Here is a 13,342-nt window from a genome sequence, read left to right on the forward strand (position 1 = left end):
AGTGCCAAACACATCGACAGACTGATAGCCCCACTGGGCATGACGATGTGGTTGGCTCTCTCACCTGCCACCCACTCCCATGCCCAGCCCCGCCACTGCATCGGAGGACAACACATGCTTCATCATTTCTGCCCTGTCTGTGCCCTCAGGTACGGAGCCCACAAGCAGAGCCAGGGCAGGTGCGGTAGACACAGGACTGTTTTCTTATTAAAAAAAAAGACTCAAACAAAAATAAGACCTGGACCAATGGGCATACACATGTCTATATACACTGTCCCTCTGCCCCCTGCAAGCAGCTGGGGGCAGGCCCACCCTTCCCCAAGTTCAGGCACCCGCGCACCCTCTGAATGCTAGGGCTTTAAGAGCTGTGACCCCTGTCTTCCCCAGGGGTGGGGGCAGGTCACTGCTCCCTGCCAGAGAGCCTTAATATTTGGGGACTGATTTACAGAAACACAAAAACAAATCCAAAGGAAAGTCACAAATACGTATGTACACATGCACACACTGGCTGCTGAGGGGCAAAGGTACTCAGAACCAAGAGCAGGGCTCCTGCAGGGCCCGCCCCACCCTGTCCACGCCCATCCATGTCCTCCCACCTCAGAAGGGGAGGCGGAGGCAGCTGCTTGGGCCCTTGGCGACACCTGCCTCACCTCCCTCCTCCGTCTCCTCCAGGTGCAGCAGAAACAGGGTGGAGGATGACAGGGAGGTGGACCCAGAGCCAGGGGAAGCTCAGGAAACTTCTGGGGGACCCTGGGGTGCCCCCTGTCCTGGCTGGAGGTGCAGACAGGACCCACTAGGGTAGCCTGGAAGGAAGGGCTGGGAAGGGCCAGGCACCCACAGGACCTGACCCTTGGGGTCAAGTCTGCCCTCAGGCTACCCTGACTGGTTACCCTGCAAGCGCCAAGAATCCCAGTTGCCTGTGACCCTGTGAGCAACGAGGGCTCAGCTGGGGTGAACACGTGACAGCGGACAGACTCCCCCTAGAGTTCTCCTCAGATAACAAGTCCACCTTGAGATGACCTCTGGCATGTAGCCTGCCTGGGGGCCTGCTCCCAATGTCGTGCACTCAGAGTCAGCAGGGGGGTGTTCGGGTCAGGGAGAGCAGAGGCAGCTGCAGAGAGACCCCTCAAGAGGGCACGTCCCTGTGAGCCTTCCCGGCCGACCGGCGTGGTGTCCAGCTGTCCTGTCCTGCAGCAGGCGTGGGCAGCGGTGGGCACATGCTTCCGGGCATAGCATGCAGCCCTGATGAGGCAGTGGTGGTGACGGATGATGGAAATGGCCAGTCCAGCAATCGTCCTGCTCTGGGCACACTGTCCGAGCCGGGGCCGCCCAGGGTGGGGAGCCAGAGCCCCACTCCTGCTGCTGCCCGCCCTGGCCCTGCCCCAAACACCGGCCAACAGGGTTCGCAATCAGGCTTTAATGGAATCTTCAGGGTCTCTCCAGGCCAGGCTCCCGCCCCACCCTGCTGCTGATCTTGGGCCCGTGTGGGGGGGAGCAGAGGGTCCATGCACGCTGACAAGGTGTTGCTCTGCGACCAAGACGGCCGGTAGCTGTGGGTTTACCGGATCCTAGTGAAGAGGTTGAGGACAGACACGGACTCCTGCAGGATACACAGGGATGATGCTGAGCCCTCAGCCCAGCCCCGCCGTTCAAGCGTGGGAGGGAAGCTCTGCCCGGAGGGACCCCGAGGCTCTGGGCCAGAGGAGGGGCCTGTGCGGGCACCTGGCATGGTGAGGGCCCCAGGATGTGCAAGGGGGCCAGGCGATGCAGAAGCAGAGAGGGGTGGGGGTTCTAGAGAGATCCTGGCTGGCAGGGCGGGGCGGGGGGGGGGGCCCAGAACATGCGGGGGGCACACAATTGGGAACATCTGGTGCTGATACCGACCCACTTTACCTTTGTTGAACGGGTTTTGCTAAAGACATTCCAGAACCTCAGTGTCTCATCTCCAGCACCGGTGACGATGGCCTCTCCATCAGGGGACATGGCCTACGGGAGGAGAGAGAGGCCACTGTCCCCGCAGCTGCAGGCACCCGGGGAAAACACAAAGGACATCCTGCCTGCTGTAACGAGGGACAATCTCTCTGTGAGATTCGGCAAAGGACTCGCTGGCTTAAGGACAAAAGTTTTTTTTGGAAAACACCAAAATGTTGACGAGGGCATGTGTGTGAAGAGAGGGGCTCCTATCTCCAGACACATGAGAACGGTTACTTAGTGAACCATCTAGAGATGACCTGAGCAAGTACACGGGGGTTATCTGCAGCAGCTTCCACTTCCATGTAGAAGCAGACACCTAGAGATCACACAGTGGGCAGAGCCACCCTTGCTCACAGGGCAGGGAGCTGGTGAAACAGATTCAGAGTGACAATGCCTCAACCTGTCACTTGGTCCTGGGGCCCGGAGCTGGCCCAGAGCGGAGGACAGACCTGGGCAGCTTGGCGTACTGCCTCTTGGGCCTGGCAGGCAGACTCACCAGATACAGGACCCGATAGGAGTGCCCGGTCAGCTTGGCCACCTGGGTCAGAGAGGGATACTTCCAGACCAGGATCTGGTTCTGTGAGTAGCCGTGCGTGCTCACCTAGGGGACAGAAAGGGCACTATGCCGGCGTCCCAGGCCCCTAGACACATCCACAAGGCACAAGAGCACTAGGACCTGCCTGAAGGGTACAGAGACCAGCAGGTGACATCCACCAGCCCGGCTCCCTGGTCCATGATTGGACTGACACAGGGACCAATTGCCCATGAGAGCCCTTGGGCTTCTCTGGGGGTCACTGGGTGTGGGCACCTGGGTGAGGTTCTGCCAGACCCGTCCTGTACCCCACCACTCACCAGCTCATTGGCGTGCTTGGACCAGGCCAGGTTGCACACCTGGGAGCCGGTGTCAATGCACTGTAGCGGCTGCCCCGTGAGTGTGTTCCAGAAGCGGATGCAGCGGTCAGCTGTGCCACCCCCGGACGCCAGCAGCCCGTGCTGGTGGGGGGACCAGGCGATGGCCTTGACGGCGGCCAGGTGCTCCGTGTACTGCTGCACGGGGCTCAGGCTCGAGTGGTTCCACACCAGCAGCTGAGGGGATGGGGCCGTTGAGACTGGTGTCCCTCGGGGCACACCCCCGTCACCCTGCTCCACAGAGGGGGCTGCAGGGAGTGAGGAGCTGGCCTACCTTGTTGTCGTTGCCTCCCGAGGCGAGGAGCTGGTGGTCGGTGGACCACTTGAGCCCGCACACCTCTTGCCGGTGGCCCTGCAGCCGCCGCTCTGACTGCAGGGGGGGCGTGCGGATGTCCCTCTGCAGGATCATGCGGTCCCGGCTCCCGGACGATAGCTGGTCAGCGTTCCAGGCCAGCGCCCCTGCGGCCAGGTGGAGGGCAGGCTGAGGATGCGGCCTGGCCCTGCAGCACACCCCCACCCTTGCCCCCAGGTGGCTCCTCACCGACACGCGCGGTGTGGCCTTCCAGCATGGACAGCTTCTTCCCCGCAGCAGCGTCCCAGATCTGCACGAAGCCCTTGTGTGTGCCGACAGCCACCAGGTTCCCCTAGAATGGCAACATGGGCTGGTGTCAGGTCCAGTATGGGGCCCTCCCCTCCCCCTCCCCCTCCCTCCAAAGTCTCTTAACGCATGTGCCATCGGATCCCTCTCCTAGGAACCCGGCAGATAGTTATGTGGAGCTTAGGTTTGTTAAAACCCACATGACATGCGCAGAGATCCACACGCATCAACGTGTGGAGCGAACTTGCCTGCCCCCGTGTCTGTCATCTAACCACCTGCACCAGGCTGGGGACAGCCAGGGTGCAGACATCACTGGGGCTGGACAAATGACCATAAGGCTCCTTCTGGGTGTGCAAGGCCCCCACCACTGTGGAAGCCCCTCCAGTGAAGTCCAGTCAGACCTCCCCTGTGCCAACTCTGCCCAGCAAGGGGATGGAGCTGGTGTACTGACCCTCTCAGACCAGCCCACGGAGGTCACTGAGTCCCCTTCCACGGAGAGGTCACAGAGCCGGGTAACCTGGTGGAAGGCGTAATGTTGGTGCGACAGACGTGGGGCCCACTCCTCCTTTAAGGCCCAGATTGTCTATCCATCCATCCACCCACCCCTTCACTCTCTCATTCCCTCACACCTCAGGCCTGTGAGCAACGGCCTCACTGTGGGCCCCAGGAGGTAGGTAGCTGGGAGCTCGGGGACACACACAAGCAGAGTGATGCTGACTGCACAGCCAGGGGGCACGGACATCACAGCCGGGGGGCCCTGCAGCAGGCGTTGGCCACGGGCTGTACGGGATGTGTATGTGGGTGTGCCAGTGTCCCTGTGGGGGGGCTCCACTCGCTTTCTCTGAACCCACCAGCATGTATTTCTGTCCCTCAAACACGCCACCCTGCGCTTTCTCTGAACCCACCAGCATGTATTTCTGCCCCTCAAACATGCCACCCTGGGGGCCAGCAGCCACTCAGAGGAGGGGGAGTTACTGCTGGGTGGGGGGCCCTGTGCTCAAGCCAGGAGCAAAGACTCTAACTCCCAGAAGCCAGCCTGGGGCAGGGATGGTCTGCACCCTGAGGAGACGGGAGTAGGAGGAGGGGGTGGCTGGGAACTATCCAGGCCCCAGCAGCTCCCCCATTGCTCACACAGGGCCCGGCCTGGCTTGGCGGCTCCCTAGCACCACTCCCCACAACACACACACGTGTGCACGCGCTAAGCAGCACCCACTTGGCTGGTGCAGGCACTCCACAGGTACACGCAGGTCCCCAGCCCCACGCTGAGCACGTTGAGGGAGGACCAGTCCACCAGGTTCAGGTAAAAGTCGTCCTGCAGCTCAGGAGCGTCCAGGACCTTGAAGGGGATCTTGGAGATCTTGCGCGTGGGTTTCCGTGGAGACCGCAATAACTTCTGACTGCAGGGCGGGGGCGGGGCAGTGGCTTTGCAGTGACTGCACAGACTTCACAGTCTCCCTTTCCAGCAGCCCCCGGTGTTTCCTGCTCATCCTGACTGACACTCTGTGACTCCAGAACTGTGGGTGACCGCATGGCCACCGGCCCTCCGGCATGGGTGCTCAGCTGCCCTGAGCTCCGACAACCCACTTCCCCTCTGCCTGGAGCCTCCTCCAGGAGCCTCTCTGACCTGTGCACAGCCCCCAGCATTGCCCCCTCCCCACCTGGTGCAGGTCTGGACTCACCTCTTATTGCTGACGGGGGACAGGGAGTACGGGGACACGTCATTGCCATCATCGGGGCTAGAGCGCTTGGTGCTGAGGGAGTACTGCAGGTGGGGGACACCTCTGAGCAGATGCTGTGCCCCAAAGCCCCGGTGCCCTGAGCCCCTGGCAGGGGAGCACACAGGGCGCCAGACCAGAAGCGCGCTGACTGGAGACGCGTGTCCCCAGCAAACCAGGCCTGGCCCCCGAGGTGTCCTCCCACAGGCTTGCTGGTGTCCGCCCATCTCTCCTGCCCCCACAGCCACCAGCCCCTCAACTCGGGGTCAGGGGAGACCCAAGCCGGGCCTCTGATGCTGCCCTGCGGCTCACACGTGAAAGGGGTGGTGGGTGGCTTGCAGTGAGCCTGGCGTGAGGCAGGGGTTAAAGGGGCCCCCACCCTCTGGGACTCCAGCCCCGGGCAGGGCTGTGCAGGAGGAGGCGGCAGCCAGCGGGCTCACCGTGAAGAGGCCCTTCCTCTCAGGCGTGGAGGGCTGCAGCCGGCGGTCCTCTGTCTGTGGGTCCTGAACCTTCTCAATGCCAGCGCCCAGCAGCTCGTTCTTGAGCAGCGCCGAGTAGGCCAGGCCATCTGTGGGCACCAAGCTCCGTGAGGCCAGGCTGGGGTGAGGGGCTGGGGCCAGGGGGACCTGAGTGCTGACCTTTGCCATTGTCCGAGGTGGCATCCTTGGCTTTCCGGTTCTGGCTGGGGGATTTTTCATTTTCCTGTGGGTGGAGAGGGGAAGGGTGAGTGAGTGGGAAGGCTGCACAGACAGGGTCTCACCCTCCACCCTCCGGCAGCCCCTCACATTGATCCTGTGGAAGTTCACGCTCCAGTTGGCACCGGCTCGTGAGGGGATGAAGCGGTCTCCGTGCTTGCTGGGGGAGGACACAGGGGAGTTGGCAGGGGTCAGGGTTCGCCGCATCTCCGCCACCTGGAAGGACGGCAGGGTGGGCTGGGTGCCTCAGAGCCCCAAGGCCACTGTCTCCTTCCTGACTGAGGCCCCGCCCACTATGTCTCCTTGTCCGTGGCCTCTGGCTGAGGATTTGATCTTGGGAGTAACCCATGAGCTGGCGCCTGTGAGTGGCACCACGTCTGAGGCTCAGTTCGTGTGTCCCACTCCCTGGCAGGAAGAGGCCAGAGATCGAGAGCCCAAGTGTGGGCATCGCCACGAACTGCAGTCCATTTCCCAGGGTCACACATGGACACAAGAGTTGACGGCACAGAACGCAGAGCGTCCAGCCTGTGGTCCCGCCACCCACATCCTCACACAGTCTCTTCCCCGGCCCCGGCATCAGGCAGTGGGAATGTCCCAGGAACGTCTTCTCTCCTATAAGGGAGGTTCAACTGTGCTCCCCAGAGAGATATGCTGAGGTCCCGGCCCTGGGACCTGGGGTGCAACCTTAACTGGAAATAGGGTCCCTGCAGGTGTTCTCAAGTTAAGATAAGCTCACACTGGAGCAGGGCGGCCCCAAACCTAAGGCCTGTGTCCTCAGAGGAGACAAGAGACATCAGCTCACAGAGGAAGGGGACGCAGAGACAAGGCAGAGGTGGGGCGGACAGGTCTGTGGGCCAAGGAGTGCCAACAGCCCCAGGCACTGGAAGAGGCGGGAAGGAGCCCACTCTGGACAGCCTGCGCAGAGCCAAGAGTGCTGAGAAGCGGTGGGCACAGCCTGCCACATTTGGGAGCCTACAAATGGCGGAGGGGGTGGGAGCTTGGGAAAGAGCAAAACAGCTCCCCCCATTCCTCTGTCCCAGTCCCCCAGAGAATGAGGGGTCTGTGGCCCCAGCAGCAGAGGAAGTGTGGGGAGGTGCTGGGCGGGGTTCACACCTGGGTGTGACCATGCTGCCACCGTGGGGGAGAACGTGTGTGTCACCTGTTGGGCACCTCTGTTCTCAAGGGACAAAGGCTGAGCACACCTGGGCCCCCACCAGCCCCACCCCACAGGCTCCACTGGGCAGGATGGCGCTGGCACGCCGGCCCCAGCACTCACGCACGGCATCGTGTTCTCGTTCTGGATGACGATCTGCCGCAGGAGGCGCCGCTCATAGTCCTGGTCCATAGTGAGGCGGGCAGGCACGGCCTGCCAGCCGTGCTCAGCGGCCCCGGACGGCCTGGTGGGGAGAGGGGGAGAGGTCAGCACTGGCAGACAGTGGCCCCCCGGTCGCTGGTGACCACGGGGTACCCTGGGCGACAGCCAAGTCCCCTAGCCATGTGGGGCCTTCCCCCAGGAGCCTAGAGGGCCGTGATGGGGCAGACAGGCTCCTCTCTGGTTGTCCTGTGGGGAACCTGCCCCCGGCTCCCTCCTCTTCCCGCACAGGCCCCGGTGCCTAGAACCCATGCTCCACAATAAGAGAAGCCACCACAACAAGAAGCCCACAGTATCGCCACCTCTGGACCACATCCTCGTTCCTGGGGCCCCTAGAGGGAGGAGTGGTGCTGATGCCTCTTCCTCTAAGTAGAGCAGCTTTGCTCCCAAAGCACAGAAGAGGGTGCAGGAGTGGGCAGGGGGTCCATCAGCTGCCTGGCCCTCCCCACAGAGCTGACTGGGCACGAGGCCTGCCTGGTGGAGGGACGTCGCCGCCAGTGGACAGACTGGTCCCCCGCCAGGTCCCCCAGTCGGGAGGCCTCTCTGAGGACAGGAGGCAGAGTGCGGCATGAGGGGAGGCTGGAGAGAGAGGCCTGAGGCAGGAGGGCCGTGCACCTTCCAGGACAGGATGCCTCCGAGAGCAGCGAACCCTTTCCAGGGGGACAGTAGACCTGGGTCCGAGGTGCCCATGACTACACACTAGCCTCTCGCCTCCCGATGGAGGGCAGCATGAGGCTCGGAGGGAGCACGGCATCCCCAGGCCCCATTGCCTCTCCCCGCCACTGTCACTCTACTTTAGCTGGAGGGCCACGTGCAGGTGGGGGCCAGGCTAGCTCCAGCCCTCGAGCCTCCAGGCCAGCACACAGCTGGTGACAGACCAAATATGAACTAGAAATTAAGTCTACTAATACACATTCCTAGATGTAGTGCCCTGGTGAAGTCCACTCCTGCCTTAAAAACACATACATGGTAAAGCACACATAACATGAAATTCGCCATCATCACCACGGCTAAGTGCACAGCTTAACGCGCTGAGCTCACTCACACTGCTGTGCAACCATCCTCCCCCCTGTCTCCGGAACTGCCCCATCTTCCCAAGCTGAAGCTCTGGGCCCACAAAACACTCATGCCTCACTCTGTCCCTGTTCAACACTTGACCCCCCAGCCCCTTGCCCCTGTTAACTCTTCAAGAAATCAAATACACACAGTCACACGACCCAGCAAGTGCACTTCAAGGTAAGACACAGATAGACACCCAGGAGAAAGGAAAGAGACCCACAAAGAAGCCAGTATTCAAGTGCCTTTACATACACTACTAACAAAACCAAGAAGAGAAACCCAAGAGTCATCAACAGTGAATGGATAAACAAATGTGGTCCATCCACACAGTGGAGTATCACTCAGCCTTAAAAAAGAAGGAGGTTCTGACACCTGCCACACTACAGGTGGGCCTTGAGGACATGATGTCCAGTGAGAGAAGCCAGACAGAAAAGGCCACATACTGTGTCATTCCACTCTTAAGAGGTCCCAGGGTTGTCAAATTCATGCAGACAGAAAGGAAATCAAAGAACATTTGCTCTTACACATGACCACAAGACTACAAGATGCTCAGGTGGATCTGCCTACGTCCTACCTCCACAACCTCAGACACAGGCTCCCCGAGTTCCTGGGCCTAACCCTGGGCTGAGGCGCAGGCACTGGCATGAGCCTGTCAGGTCCTTGTCCCTCACTGGGACTGTGCCACACACTATCGCACAGGGCGTCCTCAGTGTGGCTTTGGCCCAAAGGCAGACACTTGGCCAAAGCAGAGCCCGTGGGGCTCGACCCTGAGGGACTGTAACACAGCCACCAGTCTCCTGTGAACTGGCTGCCTGCACCCTCTTGCAAAGATGAGGACGGTGAGGCTGGGCAAGGGGTCAGGGGCCGGTGGGGCAAACAGGGTTCCTGCCTGGAGGTCCACCTGCCCTCCCTCCCCCACCCGGGGCCCACAGCACCCCCTCACTTGGCCTGGGGCTCTTCCGAGCCCATGCTGGCCCACATCCCTATCGTGGACAGATAGCGAGATTCCCACTGAAAGAAACGGGGTTGCAACACCGCCAACCCCCACTCCCATTTCCAGTGAATCTGTGAAAGAAGCCACCCCTTCATGGCCATTGGCATCCTGTCTGGCAGAGGTCCCTGGACACGTTTCGTCCACTGTGGCCACAAGACAAAGCCTCTGAAATGACTGCCAGTCATCTCCCTCTCTGGCCTTCTCCTCCTCCTCCCCCAAGGGGCCTGTGAGCAGGCTATGGACACTGAGAGGAGCCACTAAGCTCTGTTCCAGCGTCCGAGTTAGGTCAGTGGCTGTCCCTGCTTGGCAGACACGGAAACCAGACTCAGAGGGCTAACTTCCCAGCCCGACATACTGAATGTACCCCGCAGACCTAAACAGGGCCTCCGCTGCTGCATGGCGGGCAGGAAGCTCCCTAGAGCCCACGTGCTCAGTAGCACCCACTCTGGGGCCTCAGCTCAGGGATGGCGAGGGGGTTGCCCACAGGGCTGATGGAAACCAAGGCCTCTCCATTCAGACCAAAGCCACCATGTCAGTGCCCCAGGTGGCTCCTCGTGTGGTCAGATGGCAGGGCCCAGAGAGCAGTGCAGATGCAGCCCACACACTAGAAGTTAAGAGCCCAAAGCACTGAGGTCATTGCGGAGTACGTGGAGACTGGTTTTCTGGGATGCACAAAGGAGCTGCTGCTAAGACGCTGAGTGTCCAGGCACCGGGTGTGCACTAAATCTGAATCCAGTCGGCATGCCCGTCTGAAGCGCCCCTCGCCATCTGTGGGCTATGTCCCGACAGGACAGTCTGCAGAAGGCCGTGCAGCGGGCAGGCGACTCACTGCTGACAGGTGTGGCTGCTGAGGATCAGAGAAGTCCCTAGTCCCTGATCGTGGCTGTGTTCTTTATATGGCAAAACGGGCTCTGTAGACGGGGTTAAGGTCCCTGAGATGGCGACGACCCAGGATTCCCTGGGAGGCCCAGTGTCATCACAGGGTCCTTATGAGAGGGAGAGGGAGGATCAGAAGCAGAAACAGGAGATGCTGACTCCCACCTCACACTGCAGAGCTCCAGGATTAGAGGACACACCCTCGCCCACGGAGGAGACACTCCCACCCGCTGTTGGCAGGAGTCGAAATCTGGCAACAGCTTCCAAAAGCTAAAAACGCACATCCTTTTTGACTTCTAAGAATTTCCGCTTAGAAATTCTGGCACACGTGTGCAAACCCGTGTGTACAGGGAAGCTGCTGTATGCAGGCTGCTCAGGAAAACAGGGGACAGAGCTCAGATGTCTACCTGGGGGGCCTGGCCTTTTTCCCAGGCTGCCACAGGCATTGCAGTAAAGGGGTGGGGGTCTTGGGGACCCACTGCACGCACAACACGCTGTGCAGAACAAGCTATTTTCAGAAGGCTTAGACAGTCGGCTCTGGGGAGGGGACCTAGAGAACACGGTCTAGTGAGGAAGGAAGCCCTGTCTCCTGCCTGGTCACTTTGTGCTTCTTGGACTCTGTGTCTCAGGAACTCGCCAGCCATTCACAGAAACAAGCAGCCAGACACAGTGGGGGTCACGCACACCAGGCGCGAGACTGGAAAACTCTCCATGGCAGGGGCACGGCCAGCTGTGCACAGGAACACTCTGCCCCCTCTGCTTGTCTCCTAACAACTCCTGGCTTTCCAGCCGCTGCCCCACTGGAGGCGGCTTTCCCTGCCGTTTCTCACTAACCCCTGACCTCGCCCAGCCCTCTAGCCCGCAGGATTTCCAGTTACCAGGCACTCAGTACAACCTAGTGGTCCTCACCAGGGTGGTCCTGCCCTGGGGACACGGGGCCAAGCCTGGGGACATCTGTGCTTGTCATGACTGTGGGTGCTGGATATGCCACTCCACACCCCAGTGCCTGTCACGGCCCCCCAGAGAGGATGACCCAACGCAGTGCTGGGGAAAGGCCCTACAGGGCCAGGCCAGTGAAATGACAGCATGGGCTGGTCCTGGGCTGACAGGGACTCAGGGGCCAGAAGATAACCCAGTGTCCAAGTCCCAAGAGCCCTCCTGACAGATGGGGTCCCACCCAAGGAGGAACACAAGGGCAGACGCTCACTTCCAGTCACTGTGGCCCCGAGGGCGGGCAGGAACCACCCCTCCCTGAGCCCACAGAGGAAATGAGGTCAGACAGTGGCCTGCAGGGCAGGACCAGGATAGTGAGCCCCTCCCACTGTCGCTGCGAGGCCTCCTCAGGTGAGAGCAGCATCCTGGGCATACCTCTGGTGAGGTCGTGCCAGCCCTGCTTCCAGCAGTGCTCAGACCAACTGCAGGTCCTTTGGGGCCTTGCTTATCTTGAGAACCGCTCCTGCTGTTTTCCTGCTGTGGGGCTCTGAGGCCAAGGAGACACCCTGTGATGTGGCTCATGACTCAGGGCTCCAGGCACTGCCGGCCTCCCCTGTCCCCAAGGCACTGCTGACATCCCAGCCATCCAGGGCACTGTGGGTGCGAGCAGCCCCCCAGGTCCCCACCTGTCTGATGCTAGCAGGATGCCCCCAGTTATGTGGACCACTGATGTCTCCAGACACAGTCCAGTGTCTCCTGAGGTGGTGGGGGGAGAGGTGCAGCATCAGCCTAGAGAGGGTGACTCTGGCCTCTGGGAGGGAGGTCACACAGGCTCCCCAAATGGAGCACGGGGTAGGGAGGGGAGGACACAAGCCGGCAGAGCCCATGGGCACTGCATCCTGGGGCACGGGACTCTGCTCCCAGCCCTGTGGGGAGGCCGTCAGGACACAGCTGAGGGCAGGGACACGAAGCCCACCTGTGCTGCTCCAGCAGCCAGTGAAGCGCCAGACAGTCCAGGTGCATGACTCAATGCAGTCCCCAGGCTCAACTCTATCTCCGTTCCACAAAGGAGGGACACTGGGGGTACACCAGGGAGGCTGGTGGGCACCCTGGCACCAGCAGGTCAGCCATCTGAAGCTGCCAGGCCCCCTCGGAACTGGTCATCACAGCCAGGGTGCAGCGGCACCAGCCGGCTCGAGTGGCAGCTATCCAATCAGGGGTCATAGCGACCTACGCCTGGGGCTCCTTGAGAACCATCATCTCGGGGCGCAGCCTCTGAAGGGGTCCCTGACCCTCCAGGAGGCCCCCTCCCGGCCCACGAGGCGTGCAGGTGAAGAATGCAAAGACTGTGGCGCCCTGGTGCCAGTCCATGGCTTCCTGACCATCAGCCCCTGAGAAGGCAGGGTAACTGGTTGTCTTATTTCAGCCAGACTCTGAGGGGCGGGGGAGAAGTTCCACAGAGAGAGACCCAACCAGAAATGGGGGGGTCTTCCAATTTTCTGCTCCCAGCAGAGTCTCTGCTTTTGCCTCTTCCACATGGGTGCAGGCTGGCTGGCCCTGGCGGATCCCCTTCTTGTGATCATCACCAGTCCCAGGGCGGGCTGTGGAAGGGGACAGAGCTGGCTCTGAGTCTGGGCTTCAACCCTTACTGGCTAACTGGCTCGGGCAAGCAACTTCTCCTCTCTGAACCTGTCTCATCTCAAAAGTGGGGATAATGGAGTAACACCGCAAGTGCAGGGGTGAAACCCGGTGCAACTTCCACGGAGCAGATGGTAGACAGTCTGACCCAAAGGGGATGCTAGGGAGTGGAGCTGGTCTCCTGGGCTCAGTGAGGGGCACATGACAGGTCCCACCTAGACCTGCTTCCCGCCCCTCCACTGCCCAGTGACGTAGGCTGTGCGGCATGTGGGGAGGACAGGGCAGGGCCCCATCTTCTCCCCTACTGTCCCCAGAGGTGACAAGGACTGGTCTCCCCTTGGACAAGGGAGCATCATCCTGAGAACAGGAGAGGAGTGGGATTCCCGCCAGCAAGAGGGCTGGCGGCGGTACAGGCATTGACTCCTGACTAGGACCTGGGCTATGGGCCTTGCCACTGCGAAGGCACAGACAGGGACCTGAGGAGGGAGCGGCTGCACCTGCAGAGGGGCCCAACCAGCCAGCAGCCCCTCATGTCTAAGGACAAGAAAGGACAAGGCTGTGCCCAGTAGGGGACAGAGT

The 13,342-nt window shown here is 61.1% G+C and overlaps 1 protein-coding gene across 2 annotated transcripts in view; it reads right to left on the bottom strand.

Annotated features, from left to right (window-relative positions):
* Positions 1-180: 180 nt before the first annotated feature.
* The window catches only part of FZR1 (fizzy and cell division cycle 20 related 1), an 18,556-nt gene continuing 5,394 nt past the window's right edge, over positions 181-13,342 (bottom strand). The window contains exons 2-14 of one of the 2 annotated variants that reach the window (XM_020895353.2): positions 7,168-7,288; positions 5,982-6,107; positions 5,835-5,898; positions 5,637-5,764; positions 5,161-5,243; positions 4,695-4,878; positions 3,933-3,998; positions 3,425-3,527; positions 3,158-3,342; positions 2,827-3,060; positions 2,471-2,575; positions 1,885-1,986; positions 181-1,600 (exon numbers count right to left, since the gene is read on the bottom strand). In XM_020895353.2, coding sequence (XP_020751012.1) covers positions 1,559-1,600; positions 1,885-1,986; positions 2,471-2,575; positions 2,827-3,060; positions 3,158-3,342; positions 3,425-3,527; positions 3,933-3,998; positions 4,695-4,878; positions 5,161-5,243; positions 5,637-5,764; positions 5,835-5,898; positions 5,982-6,107; positions 7,168-7,236 — 1,491 coding nt within the window. In that variant the 5' untranslated portion in view covers positions 7,237-7,288 and the 3' untranslated portion in view covers positions 181-1,558. The remainder of the gene's footprint in view (positions 1,601-1,884; positions 1,987-2,470; positions 2,576-2,826; positions 3,061-3,157; positions 3,343-3,424; positions 3,528-3,932; positions 3,999-4,694; positions 4,879-5,160; positions 5,244-5,636; positions 5,765-5,834; positions 5,899-5,981; positions 6,108-7,167; positions 7,289-13,342) is intronic. The other variant, XM_020895354.2, reaches the window with a different exon arrangement.

Source organism: Odocoileus virginianus, chromosome 3 (assembly GCF_023699985.2).
Source record: "Odocoileus virginianus isolate 20LAN1187 ecotype Illinois chromosome 3, Ovbor_1.2, whole genome shotgun sequence".
Lineage (NCBI taxonomy): Eukaryota > Metazoa > Chordata > Mammalia > Artiodactyla > Cervidae > Odocoileus > Odocoileus virginianus.